The sequence below is a fragment of the Eumetopias jubatus genome, unplaced genomic scaffold, assembly GCF_037043125.1.
Source record: "Eumetopias jubatus isolate StellerSeaLion01/CBP00866 unplaced genomic scaffold, mEumJub1_p1.0 scaffold_13, whole genome shotgun sequence".
Classification (NCBI taxonomy): Eukaryota; Metazoa; Chordata; class Mammalia; order Carnivora; family Otariidae; genus Eumetopias; species Eumetopias jubatus.
The window spans coordinates 10,962,342-10,979,612 of NW_028274819.1; the positions used below are offsets into that span (position 1 = coordinate 10,962,342).

At 35.4% G+C, this 17,271-nt stretch overlaps 1 protein-coding gene across 1 annotated transcript; it reads right to left on the reverse strand.

Annotated features, from left to right (window-relative positions):
* Window positions 1–929: 929 nt before the first annotated feature.
* Window positions 930–16,904, reverse strand: MS4A13 (membrane spanning 4-domains A13). The gene is made up of 7 exons (XM_088017901.1): window positions 16,851–16,904; window positions 14,339–14,479; window positions 11,077–11,133; window positions 10,018–10,137; window positions 5,570–5,660; window positions 2,599–2,602; window positions 930–990 (listed from the first exon to the last, which is right to left on the reverse strand). The coding sequence occupies exons 1-7, from the start codon at window positions 16,902–16,904 to the stop codon at window positions 930–932; spliced, it is 528 nt and encodes a 175-aa protein (XP_087874027.1).
* Window positions 16,905–17,271: the final 367 nt, after the last annotated feature.

Consider the following 17,271-nt stretch of genomic DNA (forward strand, 5'->3'; position numbering starts at 1 on the left):
AAAAAACTAATGATGTAATGTATAGTGATTAATATAACATAATAAAATAAAATAAAAGGCAATGAGACCTTTACATTGGCAGGATATGTATCTCATTTTATAATATAGGAAATAGTTAAAAATAAAAGCCCTTTGAGTCAGCCTAAAAATAAAAATTAAAAAATAAAATAAAAGAGAGCTACATGAACTCAGTGGCACGATTAATATTGCTGAGCAAGGCTCTCTGAAGTTCTGTTCCCTATTAGAAGAGAGGGGGAATCTGAATTCTGAAGAGATTTTTGGGAACTTCTCCTTACTACGGAAAAGCAGCTTGAACAGATGATCCAAGCAATGATAAGAAATAAGAAGCCAGGGAAATGAAAGGGAAGAAGGACAGTAGAGACTTTCAGGGCAAAAAGGAACTTTAATGAGGACAGGAGCAGTCAAAGAAAAACAATGAAGGGATTATGAGTTGGATGACTTTTGATTCACACTTTGTTCAGGTAGAAGCTAGTTCAGGTAGAAGAACTCATACTGAAATGTACTCTTGTAGGGGCATACATTATTTAAAGTTTTCCTGAGAATTACATAGTATCGTGCTCCAAGTCTTTATTGCCTGTACTCTAAAGACAATCACAAATCTTTTTTTATGGTCTCTTACAAAAGCTCTGTTAGGGAGAGTTGACAGCTTCAGAGTTAGAGTTGACATGTTCAGAGAGAGAAGATAAATTTTTCCTGTAATAATATATTTAAATAGGGAAAAGCTTTCTACTTGGAGCCTACAAAAATATGTGCAGAGAAATTTTTGAATACCAAGAAGAAAAATCCCAACTTGTTTGTATTTTCTTTTGCACAAAATCTGTGGGCTTTGTAGCAGCCTTGTTATACAGATATCATTAGGGCCCACATCAGGTATGAGCACCAGGAAAAAGCTCACATTTCTAAGGTCTTTAAAAAGTGCTCTCAGCTTCCTCTGTAACAGCTGTGAGACTATCTTCATTATGATGATGACTCTGAAAAAAAAATTAACCTCTTATAAATCATATCATGCTTCCTAAGATCATACATGTAACAAATACTTAGTTTTTTAAAAAAATAAGCAGTGCTGATGTTTATAGAATAAAATGTTAAAGTGCCATGTGTCCTCTTTGGGTCCCAACTATACTTCACCCCACTCTCTTAACTCCTACTAGACATTTGTAACTTTTTTTTTTTAAAGTAGGCTCCACATCCACTGTGGCGCCCAACGTGGGTCTTGAACTCACAACCCTGAGATCAAGCCCCAACCCGAAATCAACAGTTGGATGTCTAACCAACTGAGCCACCCAGGTGCCCCAGACACTTGTGACTTTTTGGCATACTTCCAAACTTTAACAACAAAAAATTCTTCTTGACTATGAACAGATGCCAGCACCCCAAAGGTTACCTCGTCATGATATTTCCCAATTATTACCTATTTCTTCCTCCCAAAAGTAACTTGTGATTTTGACCTTTAGGTAATCTTTTCTTTTCTTTCCAGTTTTACTACTTGCATCTTTCTGTAAAGATGATAGTTCAGCTTTAGTTTTGCCTGGTTTCAAAACTTCATCGGAATGGAATCATAAAGTAGGCATTCTTTGGGTCTTTCTATATTTAACATTATATATGGGAGAGTCATCCATGTTGTTAAGTATAGGTATAGTTCATTTTAATTACTATGTAGAATTTTATTAGAGTAATATACTTCAATATATTCACCCATTTGCAGTGTTTCCACTTTGGGACTATTATGAATATATTGGTACTTTCATGGAAGTGTATCTTAGTACATATGCACACATATTTCTGTTGGGTATATACTAAAAACTAAAATTACTGGGACGGCTGGGTGGCTCAGTTGGGTAAACGTCTGCCTTTGGCTCGGGTCATGATCCCAGGGTCCTGGGATCCAGTTCCGCATTGGGCTCCTCGTTCAGTGGGGAGCCTGCTTCTCCCTCTGCCTGCCACTCCCTCTGCTTGTACTCTCTAACAAACAAACAAATAAAATCTTTAAAAAAAATAAATAAAATTACTGATAGGGTATGAGCATCTTAACTTTCCATAATAATGCCCCAAAAGTTTTCGAAGTTGTAATAATTTATATTCCAAGTAGGAGTGAGAGGTTTCTTTTATCCATCGGCATTATCATCACTTAGAATTGTATTTTGAAACTTAATCATTCTGTTAGGAAATGAATATCTCAGTGCAGTTTTATTTTAATGTTATTATTGAAATGGTTGGATTTATGCCCAATACCTTGCTATTAGTTTCCTATAGGTCTTGTGTTTTTTTATGTTCCTCCTTTGCCTATTAATACTTTCTGTATATTATCTTCTTTGTTATCTTATTATATTTTTTGTGTTCTTAGTGTCAGTCTAGGAATTAGACGTGCATCTTAATTTATCACAAATTGCTTCAGGTGCATGCTACTTTAATTCCAGTAAAATACAGAAACTTCATTCTCATGTAGCTCTATTCCTTCCACCTTCCTCTACGCTATTATTGTCCTATATATTACACCTACATGTTATATGCTCAACAGTACGTTTTTAATTTTATAATTTTATCTCTTAAAATTTCAGAGGGAAAAGGAGACAATACATATCTATAGAACAGGGGTTGGCAAACTCTGGAATATGGACCCAATCCGGTTCACTATCTGTTTTGGAAAGTTTAACTGGAACAAAACCATATCCGTTCATTTATATATTGTCCATGGCTTCTGTCATTCTATAAGGTAAAGCTGAGTAGTTATGACAGATGGAATTAAGGTTGATAATAACATGACTTTAAAATAAGGAGATCATTTTGGATTATCTGGGTGGGCCCAATGCAATTTATGCAACCGTCTTTTCAATCAGTTAAGAGAAGCACAAAAGGTATATTTATATTGTTTTTTTATAATCATCTGCAATAATTACCTTTACTGATGCTCTGTATTTCTTCATGTGTTTTTGAGTTCCATCTGATATCACTTCTTTTAAAGAACTTCCTTTAGTGTTTCTTGTAAGGCAGTTCTCCTAGCCATGCATTCTGTCTGCTCACTTGTGTGTGTCTTTATTTGCCTTCTGTGTTTGAATGTTAGTTAAAGGATACAGAATTCATGCTTGACTGTTTTCCTCCAACACTCTGCTGTGCCATCTCATTGCCTTCACGCCTCTATTGTTTCTGATGAGAAGTCAGCTGTTAATCTTACTGTGGTTCTATTGTACAGGAAATCATTTTTCTCCTGCTGCTTTTAAGATTTTCTCTCTTTTTTAGTTCAGTTTGGTCCTCAGGTGTCTAGGAGTGAATCTCTTTGTGATTATTCTAATTGGAGATTACTGAGCTTCTTACATATGCAGAATAATATTTTTCATAAATTTCAGGAAAATGTTGGCCACTATTTCTTCAACTATTTTTCCTGTTCCCTCATTTTCTGGGATTCTTATTATTCATATGTTGGTGTACTGGATGGTGTCCCAAAGATCTCTGAGGCACTATTAATTTTTCTTCTCTTTATTTCCTGTTGTTCTTCAATTGGATGATCTATATCATTCTATCATGTTTGCTAATTTTGTCTTCTGTCAGCACAAATCTGCTATTCAGCCCCTCTGGTGAGTTTTTCATTTCGGTAACTGTACTTCTACTACAGAATTTCCATTTGGTTCTTTTTAATAATTAGCATCTCTTTTATTTATATTATTTATAAAAAAATTAATAACTTTATTGAGGTGTAACTGATATACGAAGAACTGTACATATTTAATGGGTGCAATTAGACAAATTTAAATATATGTAAATACCATGATACATCACCACAATCAAGGTAATAGACATTCACACTCTTATTTGATGAATCATTATCATCATTTTTAATGTTAATGTTAATTAACATGTTCATTTTTTTAACATTTTTTCTTTAGTTCTTTAAAGTCTCTGTGAAGCCCAACATTTGTCATTCTCTTCCCCCAAAAAACTGTAGCTACTGACTGCTTTTATTCAGGTGTATATGTCACCATTTCCTATTCTTTGCATGTCATATTTTTGTTGTTGTTGAAAAATGGGTATTTTAGACAATATAGTGTAGTGACTCTGGATTCTAATTCCCTTATCTTCCCCCCAGAATGGTTGTTATTACTGCCTTTTGTGACTTGCCTGTACTAATTTTGTGGAGTCTGTGTCCCTTGCAGTGTGTGGCCTTTGCTATATCTACTTATGCTTTTCATTTTTTTAAATTCATGTTTTTGTTTTTAAGACTGGTTTAATGGGGTTCTCCCCTGGTCAGCATAAGTAGTCAGCCAACGACTGGTCAGCAGTTTTGCTTAAACACCATGTTAAGGGCTGCACTGTGTCCCCTTAAAGTTCGTATGTTAAAGTCCCAACTCCCAGTGCCTCAGAATGTGACTGTATTTGGAGATAAAGTCCTTAAAACAGTAATGAAGTCATAATAACTCATTAGGGTGGGCTTTAATCCAATCCAAATACTTGCTAGTTTTACATGTAAAGATCATTGTTTATAATTTATGCACACCTAAATATATATCTATATTTGTGTAGATGTAGATACATATTTATTTGTTAATTGTCTTTCTTCTCCACTGAAAAGGAAACTTCCTGATGGTAGGGATGTCGTCTTGTTAATCATTGCATCCTTAGTGCCTATTATAATGCCTAGTAAATAGTAGGCCCTCCATAAATATTTGTGAAAGAATGAATGTAGGTATCTAGTTTCTTTTTTCTTTTTTTCTTGAAAGAGAAAGAGAGAGCACAGCATGCAAGAGTGGGGTGAAGAGGGGGAGAGAAAGAGAGAGAGAGAGAATCTTAAGCAGGCTCCACACCCAGTGCAGAGCCCTACGTAGGCTTTGATCTCATGACCCTGAGATCATGACCTGATTGGAAATCAAGAGTTGGATGCTTAACCAACTGAGCTACCTGGGTACCCTGATATCTAGTTTTTTTTAAAGCTTGTATAAAATAATCATTCTCATAAACTTTTGTAGTACTGTGTATTATTACAGCATTTAGGGATGTTATCAAACTTGTCATTACACTTCTAGGAATCAAATACCTACACACATACTAGTCGTACATGTAAAGATCATTGTTTATAATAAAAAGAAACTGGAAAAAAACTAAGGACGCAGCAAGAAAAAATGTCAAAATAAATACTAAGGAAAAGTATGATGCTACTAAAAGGTATTGTTTTGTTTTATAATGAAAAGATGTTTATGACAGTTGAGAAAAATCATGTGACAAACAATATGAATATGATCACACAATTAGTAAACAAGAAAACTGTGTATAGTGTGTCTGTGTGTTTGTGTCTTTTTTGTTATATATTTGGATGGGTGGGTATGATGAGGACTACAGTAAGAGGACAATAACTTTTTACTCTATAATTTTACTTTATAGTTTCGCGTATTACTTACATAACTTTATGAACAATAAAAATAAGGGAAAATTTTAAAGGAAATATTGTGACATATTCCATTTTCACGAGTTCTAACATACTGTGTTATCTTCTTATAGACTGTATGTGCTAGAAATCAGCATCTCTTGATTTGCCAGAGTAGATAAACACTTACCAAACCAATACAGCCAAAGATTGAGTATGTTAGTGCAATAGAAAATTCCAAGGGGTAAGATATCAGTAAAACCCGTGAAACTTCTCTTCCAAGTTTCTGAAACCAGAAAATAGGGAGAAATCTTGCATTATTATCTTTAAATATGTTCACAAAAGGAGCTCCTACTATGAGAGTCAAGGAAAACAGGAAAAATAAATAAGCTGCTTTCACCATTCAACTTCCCTAGTCATCTCTACTACTTTGCCTTCCACTCCACTTTTCCTACCCTTAATTCCCCCAGCTCATTATCTTCAGCTTCCACTGGTGGTCTTCATCACTCAGCATCCTTGTCTCACTTCTTACAACTCTTCATTCTCATTATTCTCTTCATGACAGAGTCTCTATCTGTTGGGGTTAATGTAGAGCATGAAATCATCCATAATACCTGGCTTGCTAAAAGGTAACACAGAGGCCGCTGGGGGTGAGGGAAGGTTTCAGAGAAGGGCATAGGCCTTTGGAATGCTGAGGCCTGCGTGACCACTCTGCCATAGGAATGCCGTGGGGAGTTGCCTTCCCCGAAGCCTTCTTAGCTCAAACAGCTGCCCTGTGATCTAAGAGGTGTATGCACTGTCCCCTAGGCTATGTTTAGCAGAACTTGTAGAACAAGCAGATCATATCATTCCCATAAACAGATCCTCCTAGTTGCAGTAAGACCCCTTGTCACACATCACATGCTTGAGAAACAGTGATAAAGTGATAAAGATTTATGATTATCCTGAAGGACCAATAAAGGTGGGAGACTAGAAGGGCAAAGGGTCGTCTCTGAGCACTGACCCCCTTGCCTTCTCCTCTCTTTTACAGCAAAGTGTGGAGTCATCGTTCATCTGTTGGTACAGGGATTGCTGGCCATTCCCAGCATCTATCCAAGCTCTTCAGTCAATAAGATTTGACTCTATCTCCAGTGATAAGATAGCTACTAAGGGATTTTATCAAGCAATTCTCATGTATTGAAACAACTGTTACTAATTACAAACTTACTTAAATTTGTATGTGCGGTGATAAAAATCTCACATGGAAATTGCTGTAACATGATGTGGAAGGATGAGTAAATCCTCAAACAACATCTCACTTGGAAGTATACAGTGATTATGATTTTGATGGGATAATAAAGCAGATCCCTTCTGTTGTGATCAGAAAGATATTTTCAACTACATATCAGGATGAACGATATTGGTCCTAATCCTGAAAATGAATGTAGTTTTTGTGCTGGCTATAGAAAGAAAAGAATGTTATTCAGACCTGGAAAGAATAACATTACAATCTCTCTCCTTCAATTCTTTCTCTTCCTCCCTCTCTGTTTTTGGGTTTATTTAGTATCTTTTATGCAAGAAACTATTAGGTGGTAGGGAGTAGATAGTAAGAATGAAATGGCAAAAAATTCCTGCTTTCTCAAGGTTTATATTCAAGTAGAAAAGACAGAAAGATAATGTAAGGTAACATATAATTCGGTTAAATACGTCAGAATGGATAAAAACTTGCTCAGGAGTTTGAGGGGACAGGAGGTTTGCCCTAAGCCATTCATATCCAGGAAGGCTTCATAAAGAGGTAAGACATTGTAAGCAAGAGTAAGACTGAGAAAAATGGAGGGAAGCAACATTCTAAGCAGCTTTAAATTTTCATTTACTAGGTTTTTTGTAACTTATCTTGCTCTAGAAAAAAATGTAATAGCATAAATTAAAAGTGTGACAAAATAATTAAGAAATGGAGACATAAAATAGAAACAATAATAAAGTTAAAATATATATCACACGACCTATGGTTTGATAATGTGAGGAAAAAAATGAATGCAAGAATGAACATGTTTTAAGAAAATGATAAAGCGAGTTTAACTCAGGTATAGGGAGTATATGATAGTAACAGGAGGATAAAGAAAAGGCTATAGAGGGTGTGAAATATCAAGTTACCTTATCAGAATTCTGATTTAATTTTGTTGGCAGAAACACAATTGTAGCATTTTAGCTGAGAAGTACTGGTGACCTCTTTGTTGCCAAGATAGTAAAAAGTCATTTTGTCCACATTCCTTAACTTGTATGTGTTAGTGTTATTCTCAAATTCTGCCCCTGAAAATAGCAAGGTATCTGCCAGAGAAGTACAAAGAGGCAAACAGCGGAGAGAGTGACTGAGTTCTTGACAGGCGATTTTAAGCCTTTGAGTCCAGTGTAAGTCAGTAAGTGCCCTTTTCTTGCTTAAGTCAATTTGGATTGTATTTCCCGTCACTTACAACTAAGAGAGTCCTAGTCAATAAAAATTAAAGTGAATAATAAGCAATAATTGGTAATCGGGAAGACAGTGGAGAGAAGGGTGAAGGATTACATCAAGGTTTTCAGCTTTAGAGGCTGAAATAAGGGAGTCTTGCAGCACAGTACTTTTGAGGAGGCAAACTTTTTCCATTTTATATCTGTTGAAGTTGAGATGGTGACAACAGAAGCATATCGAAGTGGAAACATCAAGCTGGCCATTAGAATAAGAGACCTGGAGTCTGGGAGACAAACAGTTTAACAGGTATGTGTTGGCACTTTCTCTACTGACACATAAACTCAGGAACAGGGAAGTTAAGAAACGTGTCCTCAGGGTCACATACAGTGAGTACTGAAGACAGTGTTTGAATAAAGTCAGCCTGGTTCTGGATTTAGAATATCAACCATTTTGCTATAAGAGAAGTGTGTTTCAGAGGCATGCACTTTTTGGGATAGCTGAACCTACCTGGGAACACTGATAACTTGATGAGTTTATGGGTTTAGCCAAGCAGCTTGCTTATATTAGAAAAGCTGGCATTTGGAAAATCTTGTAAAATGTTGGCTGCCCTAGTAAATGTAGAACAGGATTCTATAATCCCTCTAAGAGAAGATTGTGGGTTAGAAATGTAGGTCTAATATATAAGTTCATTCATGTAATTAATCACCGCAAACAAAACTGAAACTTGTGCATTTGGGAGACTGTGAAATTGATCATTAATACTGAGTTCAGATAAATACAGTCTACAGTGGTTTGTAATACTGTTTGCAAAAGGAGAGTCCTGGAAATTATGCCATTATTATCTTAAACTGATGATTATAAGCTTATGAATAAGAGTGGTCAGCTCAACATAATTTGGTCCAATCCTCCACTTAATAACCTAATTCTTCTTCCTTATCTCTGCCACCAAAATTAGAACTGAAGATTGCCAGAATGAATTTCCAGGGAAAATGGAGAATTTTCTTACAATGTACAGGGAAAATCTGATGCATACTTATTTAAATCAATCCATCATTCATTACACACAATCCATTTTGGGGTACTATTACATCTTCTCTCAACCTTCCATTGTCCTCTAGGCTTTTATTCTTCATGCTTGGATTCCTTCGACTGATGGCCCCTTTACAATATAGTGCAGGTATAGAGAGAGGAAAGTTGAGGTAGGGGGAGCAGGAAGATTATGCCTCATCTACAATGAGTCTTCTCATTAGAATTATTTTTGAATTAAAACTTTCAAGTTGCTATTTTGTGTTTTGTTGTTCAATAATAAAGAGGAGCTCTACTCTAATGTATTCTCATTTGAATGTCCTTTGCAGCACTAATATTCTGTAATTCTGAATTTAAAGCCAACACAATTGAAATAAATCAGTTGTGATATCAGGAAAGATATTCACATTTACTGGAGAATGTTACTATCTTAAGAAGAAATACAGTTACTTCTCTGGTACAAAGTATGTGACTGGATATTCACTTAAATGGAAACAAGACAGATTCACGCACATGTAGCATTTGAACACAAAACAAAATTCATGTGAGACACAAAAATAAGCTGTGTATGGGGGCGCCTGGGTGGCTCAGTTGGTTGAGCATCCAACTCTTGATTTTGGGTTCAGGTCATGATCTTAGGGTCTTGTGATGGAGCCCCACATTGGGCTCCATGATCAGTGGGGAGTCTGCTTGAGGACATTCTCTCTCCCTCTCCCTCTGCCTCTCCCCCCACTTGCGCTCTCTCTCTTTCTAAAATAAATAAATAAATCTTAAAAAAAATAGGCTGTGTATGAAAAGCTCTGTGTTAAACCAGAAATTACCAGGTGTCTACATTTCCAAATATATGCATCAGTAGCAGAATTCTTTTGTTGATTTTGGGAATGGTTTTAGGGTCTAGGATTATACATTTCTTTCATTAAGAGAATCATCAGTGACCCCATGCCTAATGCATATACATTTATCACTGAAGCTTTCACATTATCTACTTGCTTTATTTTAATTGGGCATGTCAGGAATTCAAACATTCTATTAATATTTACCAAAAAATCATGTTAGAATTATTTTTGAATTGAAACTTTCAATCAAGAGCTTACTACTTAAACCAAAGAATTTCTTGAAGACTAATAAAAGTCTTATTTTACCTCCAAAGGCTTTAAAACCTTGGAAGAGAATTGTTTGAATGGTCACTTACTGCTTGTCCATAATTCCTGTATGACACGGAATTAAAAGAAGACAACTCAATTGTTGTTAGAATTGATGCAATAACTGCAACAATCATGCAGAAGATGTTCATCATCAAAGCAAATGTAATCTGAAAAGAAGATACATGGTAAGCCTGTTATATTCTGAATAAACACTTAGGTTAAACAGTTTGATTTGCTGAAAAAAAATCATTTTGTCAAAACTCTGATCTAGTTTCTGAAGCTTTAGAGGTGCTGGAATGCTTGCCATTACAATAAAATATCTTCCTGGTTTACATGAAACCCAGTTAATCTGGAGGGAACAGTGAAATATCACATCAGTAAGCATCAGTCTTCCATTTGAGCTAAAAAATGTATTTTACAATATTCTGAGTCATTTGGAAGAAAGATTGTTAAGATAGGATTTGAACAAAAGGAGATCCACTATAAAATGGAAAATGAAACAAAAAAAGATGGAAAATGACTGCTTGTAGAAATAAGCCAAACAAGATTCAGTGATTTTTAATCCAGGATTTTCATTCTCTAGGGAAATCTATCAATATCTTTGGATATGTTTTTATCTGTACAATTGTGAGATCAGACACATTGATTTCTTAGCTCTAGGAGTCTAAGATTTTTTTCTTTCCAACATCTTATCTATACCATAGATGGATCTTCTGGACAGATCCTCTATCTTATTACAAGATATAATCCTGTTCCCAAACTAGGTAGTTAGGACAATGAAGTTTTACAGTAATATTTTATCTATATATAAAGGCATTATTAGGTCCTATTAAATTTTTTCACTAGTAAAGTTCATACAATGTTAAAATAAGGTAGAATACCAAACCAAAAAAAACCCTATATTTAAATTTAGAACTTTTACATAATGATTCTAATTAATATAGAAAGTTTGTCTACAGTAAGTTATGTGCTCCTAGATTGTCATTTAATTATTTTACAAGTAGGGTAGATTCCTTCATTGCTTAGGTACTCACTAAAACCTACTTAGCTTTGTGACAAGTGTGACAAATTCACTATTGTTTTCTAAAGCAATGCTCTCCACTTACCATGCCTTGAGTTGGATGCCTTACTGCTCTTATTATGGAGCCTCCTGCAATGATAAACTGGATATAAAAACATATTTATAAATACTCATTGATAATGCTCATAAACTTAAGATGTATTTTTAACAACTCCCTCTTCCAGGTCAGTTATTTTTAGAATACCAAGAATAACAAAATATAAAGAAGTTTCAGTAGAAGGGGTCAGGATAAGTTTCCATCATATAGTCATGAACTAAAAGCTAATAGCTGGGTCACTAATCACAGAAACATAGGGGACAGTGGGCAGAATTCAGGTTGTGGTATATACCAAAGATGACTTAAAGAGTCCTGAATCAGGGGCCAAGTTTGCTTATATCTGTGCATGCCTTTTGAACTCATTTGATTATCATTTCAAATGCTATCCTTCCTAATAAAATAAAGCCATTGATTGCAATTATTGTATACATAGCCAAATGTGAAAAAAGTGGTTCATGAGTCTATTCCAAATTGTGTTTGTACAAAATATATCTCTTGAGACTGTGGCCATTATTAAAGTAACAACTGTAATTCATGTTTTTGCCTTTTTTAAAAAGAGTTTCCATTATTTCACACCAGATTACTTTGTCTATTTCCCAGAAGTGTAAAGTTATGTCATACTGTTTGAAGGTGAGCTGCATATTTCCCTTGGAACATTCCTTTTGTCTTATCTGTTTTAGTGGATTTTACAAAGATCTAAGTCAAATGATAATCTGTGGAAAAACAGCACTCATGCTATACCATTTATAGGAAGGCCAAACCTTAAAGCTTACTAACTCCTCCAGGATAACTTAAATTTACACACACGGCACTTCATTCCGTAATAAAAGCTGAGATTTCTGAGGAGGTACACAGTGAACAGAAGAACATAAAGTTGAATTATAAACTGGAGTGCGCTGTAGCTAGATTACCAAACCATGCGCTTCACAAAATGCCTTTCAAGGTTATGACAGTTTTGCACTGGATTAAATTTAACTGAAATTTTAGATAATTTATTCTAGGAGCTACACATGCTATTTTTATAACATGTACAATTAAACACTGAAGGTCACGAATCATTATCTGGATTTTGTCTGCAAATCCACTATTGTTTTCTAAAGCAATGCTCTGACAATTGTGAGCCAATGTATAAAGGCAGAGGATCTCCTAGGGGCCACTGCTTTCTCTGTAGCCCTCTCAAGTGGTGGCCATTTTCTCTTCCAGCCCTTATAACTTCCCTCTCCTCCAGCTTTGAATCAAATGTCATCAGATTCTATCACCACTATCCAGCCTGGCTGAAGTCATCAACTGATGACTTGGTCACTCTAGTCTTGGTGATTTTAATTTCTGTCTCACTCTCTCTCTAACACCTCTTAAACCTTGGTGTGATATATATATATATATATATATAAAATCCTTCTAATACCTGGGTCTTATGTTTCTTTGAACTTCTCTTCTCTAATCCTCTGACCCCATCCTAGCTCAGTCACTCACTCCCATATTCATTCTCTTGTGCTTGTTTCTGCCAATAAGGATGACATCTTTCAAATCTCATTTCCAAGTATCCCACTATGACCACCAGCTTCTATCTTTCTACATCATGTCCTGTAGTATCACAACTTTAACAATTCTTTGAACCCATCTGCATCTATAATCAAGCCCCTCACCTCTCTGTTATATTCTCTACTTCACCAGCTTAAATTTCATGGTTAACTATTACACTCACTTATATACACTTTCAACTCGTTTGCACTGTTCTTATTTGATCACAGATGCATGGTTAAACCCAAATCCTGATTAAATGCAGTTCTCCTTCTCACTGAATGCCTGAACCCATGCAGCCAAACAGGACTTGAGAAAGACACACAACCATCTTGACCCATATCTCACTACACACATTCTGTTCCTAAAGCTTAAGTGAGCTCTTAATCTTAGTGAAAGTCTAACTACTTTTCCACAATGCATACACTCTCTTTTTCTAGGTGACTATTTCATATCCTCTCTTCAAACAACCAATTCATTATCCCATTCTCCTTCTCAGCTCATGATCTGGCTTCTTAATTCACTGAGATATTTGAAGCCATCAGAAGAAAAGTTCCACAAGCTCCCAATATCCCATCTACCTACCTATCAAAATTTGTCCTTTCTCTTTGTTTCTCCGCCTTTCCATCCTGTTACCCACCTTGGCACTATTTACATTAAAGATGGATAATTCTTTCTTATGAGGGCTATCCTATACTTTGTAGGGTATTTAGCCATATCCTTGGCTTCGGCCTACTAGATGCCTACCCCAGCTGTGAAAACCAAAAATGTCTCCGGACATCACCAAATGTCCTCTGAGGGGCAAAACCACCTCTAATTGAGATCCACTGCTAGAGATGAACTGTCCATGAACCTAAGTATTTGTGTATTAAAATTCATCACCTCTTGCCTACCCCAGTACAGGATTCTAATAATCCCTCCTTCCCTCCATTTATTTCATATTGATTTTCCCTCTTCTGGTTCAGTCCCCTCAGTAAAAGACATGATACTTCCAACTTACTGAAACAAATAAGCAAACCTTGTCTTGATCCAAACTTCCTCCCACTACTACTTCATTTCTCAATGCCACATTACACCAGAGTCCTTAAAGGAGTTTTATTTGCTGTCTCTATAGTCTTCTCCTCCCATTATTTCTTAAACCAACTCCAGTCAGGTTTTGCTTCACCATACCACTGAAACTACTTGTCAAGTTTATTGCTAACTCCAGTGGTCAATTCTCAGCCTTATTTGGCAAAATAACAGAATTTAATATAGTTTATCTTTCCCTATTTGTTCACTCAGCTTTGAGGATGCCATACTTTTCAAATTTTCCTACTAACTTATGGCTATCTAGAAACCACAGAAGAATGCAGGTAATGACAAATTTAGAAAATGTGTGAGTAGACTCATTGTGTGAAGAAGGTAAGGACCCTAAATACGAAAATTAACCATGCTAATGGATATTATGGTTAAGATTCTTTGTCTTTCACATATCTAAAGACAATCCAACCTATGGTTGTCATTGTGTATTCCCTCCTGTATCCACATCTCTTGTAACAGCACTGGTAAGTTAAAGGTACTAAAAAAACATGTGTTGAAAGAAAGAATTTGATTTTGAATAAATTACCAACATGGGATTTACTTACATAATTCTCCTGAAATCTCTGTTTAAAAACTGTTCTCTATCTTCCACTAGTGGCATGAATAGTATTTATTGAATGATTAAATCATATAAATATATTCTACTCACAATAATTCCCCATAAAGCACATCCTGTTTTGTAAGTTATAGGTTCATACGTCCCAAAGACTCCTCTAATTTGTCCCATATACAAAATCAATAGGAAATACCACATGAAAACATGAAATATGCCAATCATAATCTGGAGAGCCTGTGAGAAGAAAATGATATTAGTACCAAAACCATGTAATTTATAACATTATTCCAGTAAGTGTTAACTCTAAGAAATATTTAATACTTTTATGAAAGATAAAAGTTAAATAGCAATGCACTTACCATGTACTTTCTGGACTGGTTAGCCCCAAAGGAAAGCCCTAACCAGGAAGTACTGAGGTTTACCAAATAGGAGTCAACCATTCTTGGAGCATCAGACTGTTCAATGATAATTCTAGTCAACTCTCCCATAAAATAGTTGACAATCTGACCCTTACTACTGGCTATCCTCCCTATCAAGTAATGGCATGAGAGGAGAATACTGAAGGTATTTGGGGGAAAATATGGTTACTAATCTATTTGGATGCAGGAAACCTTATATCCAATATATTCTTGTATATTAGTAATTATTAAGGTTGAACCACTTTTTGCATCTTTTTGAAGGTTTACCTTTGCCTTCAAGGTATATTTGGTATGTATCTTTATTACAAGCATGCTGTTGTGAGGTACAGTCCAACACAGAGATACGAAGAATATCCAGTGTAGGCTTGCTTGTACAAGGTCTTCCTATTGGATAGGGGATGAGCTGGTGGAGGGGTGAATTATTACCCAACTTTAATTTGTAAGAAGATAATTACAATCCAAGTAAATATGTGCCAGTAAATTTATTTCTCAATTTATATGTGGACTAATATTTCATATACTGAATCACATTTTTAATTACTGTTTAAAAATTTTAGAGGATTGGGGCACCTGGCTGGCTCAGTCGGTAAAGCATGTGATGCTTGATCTCAGGGTCATGAGTTCAAGCCCCATGTTGGGTGTGGAGCCTACTTAATAATAAAAAAAAAAAAGTAAAAATTTCAGAGGATACACTATTTTTACTTAACATAAACTTTAATAGGAAGCTATTTAATGCTTTAACTTTAATAGTTCCAGCTCTTTGTAAAGTAGTCTAAAAACACATAAATGCAATCAGCTAATATTAAAGATACGTTTTAGAGAATACTCCATTATAGAAAGATGACTTTTTCAGTAACAATCTTATGCATTTTTATAGATTTAGAATTTTAGATTTCCTCTGCATCAAATTGGGAAGAAAGGCATTATCTTCAGAGATTCTTTGGATTTGATTGGGAGAAAATCTTCTACTAGATAGCAAAATCCTTGAGAGCCTGGACTTTACAGTTATCTCACTGTTGTCACCAGCCTCTAAAAGTGGGAATCCAGTAAACATCTCTTGAATAAGCACATCAGAATGGACACTAATCCCACATGACTTTCCCAACTCTTAAGTGAGCTTGAAAAATAGTGTCTCCCTTTATAACTGGCGGTTGTCCTATATAATACTATGAAATATCCAAGTAAAGAAAGCTTGAAAAGAACTCTATAAGAAAGCAAGGCTGCTAGTGTGTGGAGAAGAACAAGATGGGTTTTCTCATTTAAAAATTGTTCTTAACCTACACCCAATGAATGGCATTTCAGGAGGTCATAGGCCTCTTCTCCACACACAGAAATATGAGTGCAAAGGATTACAATATATACATGAAGCTGGGGAGAAGATCCAGAGCTTTCTTCCTATGTCTGAAGGGGTCTGTGACTCCAAAGAGATTAAGAACCTCTGCTGAACAGTCAGATGGGAGACAAATCTACACAGCGGCCAAGTTCAAAGGAAAAGTTCACATCCGGTGGAAAAGTTCTTTCTCTTTCAAATGTGAAAGAGCATGATCTTCATAATTCTTTGGTGTTTATTAAGAGATAGCTAAGCTCTCTGTTTATAATTGAAGAGACAAATTAATAATCATTAAATTGCACAGACATCAATACAGTAATTGAAAGAGATCAGCAAGAGATCCCTCTCCCAGTTAAAAAAAAAATACTTCTTTTTCTTTTATTCCTTTTTGGGATTTATCTACTACCCTATGTATGTTGGTTTAGTCAGTATGCTTATTATCTGAGCACATATTTGTGTATGAAGAGACATGAGATCAGTTAAAATTTGTAGAAGACAATCAGTATTTAAAAAAAACATTTTTTGGGTGAAGGGGAGTGGGAGATACAGGGAGATTCCAGTTATGGAATGAATAAGTCATAGAAATAAAAGGTACAGCAAAAGGAATATAGTCAGTGATCTTGTTATAGCACTGTATGGTGACAGAGGGTAGCTATGTTTGTGGTGAGCACAGCATAATGTATAAATCACTATGTTGTACACCTGAAACTGATGTAACATTGTGTGTCAACTATACTCAAAAAAATTTTTTTAAACCCATTTTTGACTTAACCAAATATGCCCCTCTCCAGACTCAAGAATAATCCTTAGTAAATTGAAATATTCCTGAATTTAGTCAAAGTGAAGTCTTACTTACCCCTAAAACAAGACAATCTGCTGTAGAGATTTTTGAACACATACATGGAGCCATACTACCAGCATTTCCTCTAGATGATTATGCTTCTAATCTTTGCTGATATTTTTATTAGCAAACTTCTACAAAACAATACAAAACACGTATACACACTTTGCTCAAAAGAAAATACTTAAGTTTGATTGTTTCCCTACTGTTTTACAACCACCTCCCCAAACTCTGAAGCAATTGCTTTCTTCTTTCTGTGCTTAATTTTGTAAAGGCATCAGCTTGCATCTACCTATTCTGAATAATGGCCTCCATAAGTGAAAACCCTCTCTCTAAGGCTAAAAAGTATAGGCATATTACAGTTATTCTCTCTGAGTTGTAAACAGTGACTCTGGATGATAAAGTACGAACACTTAGGGAACAGTGTTAGAGAATT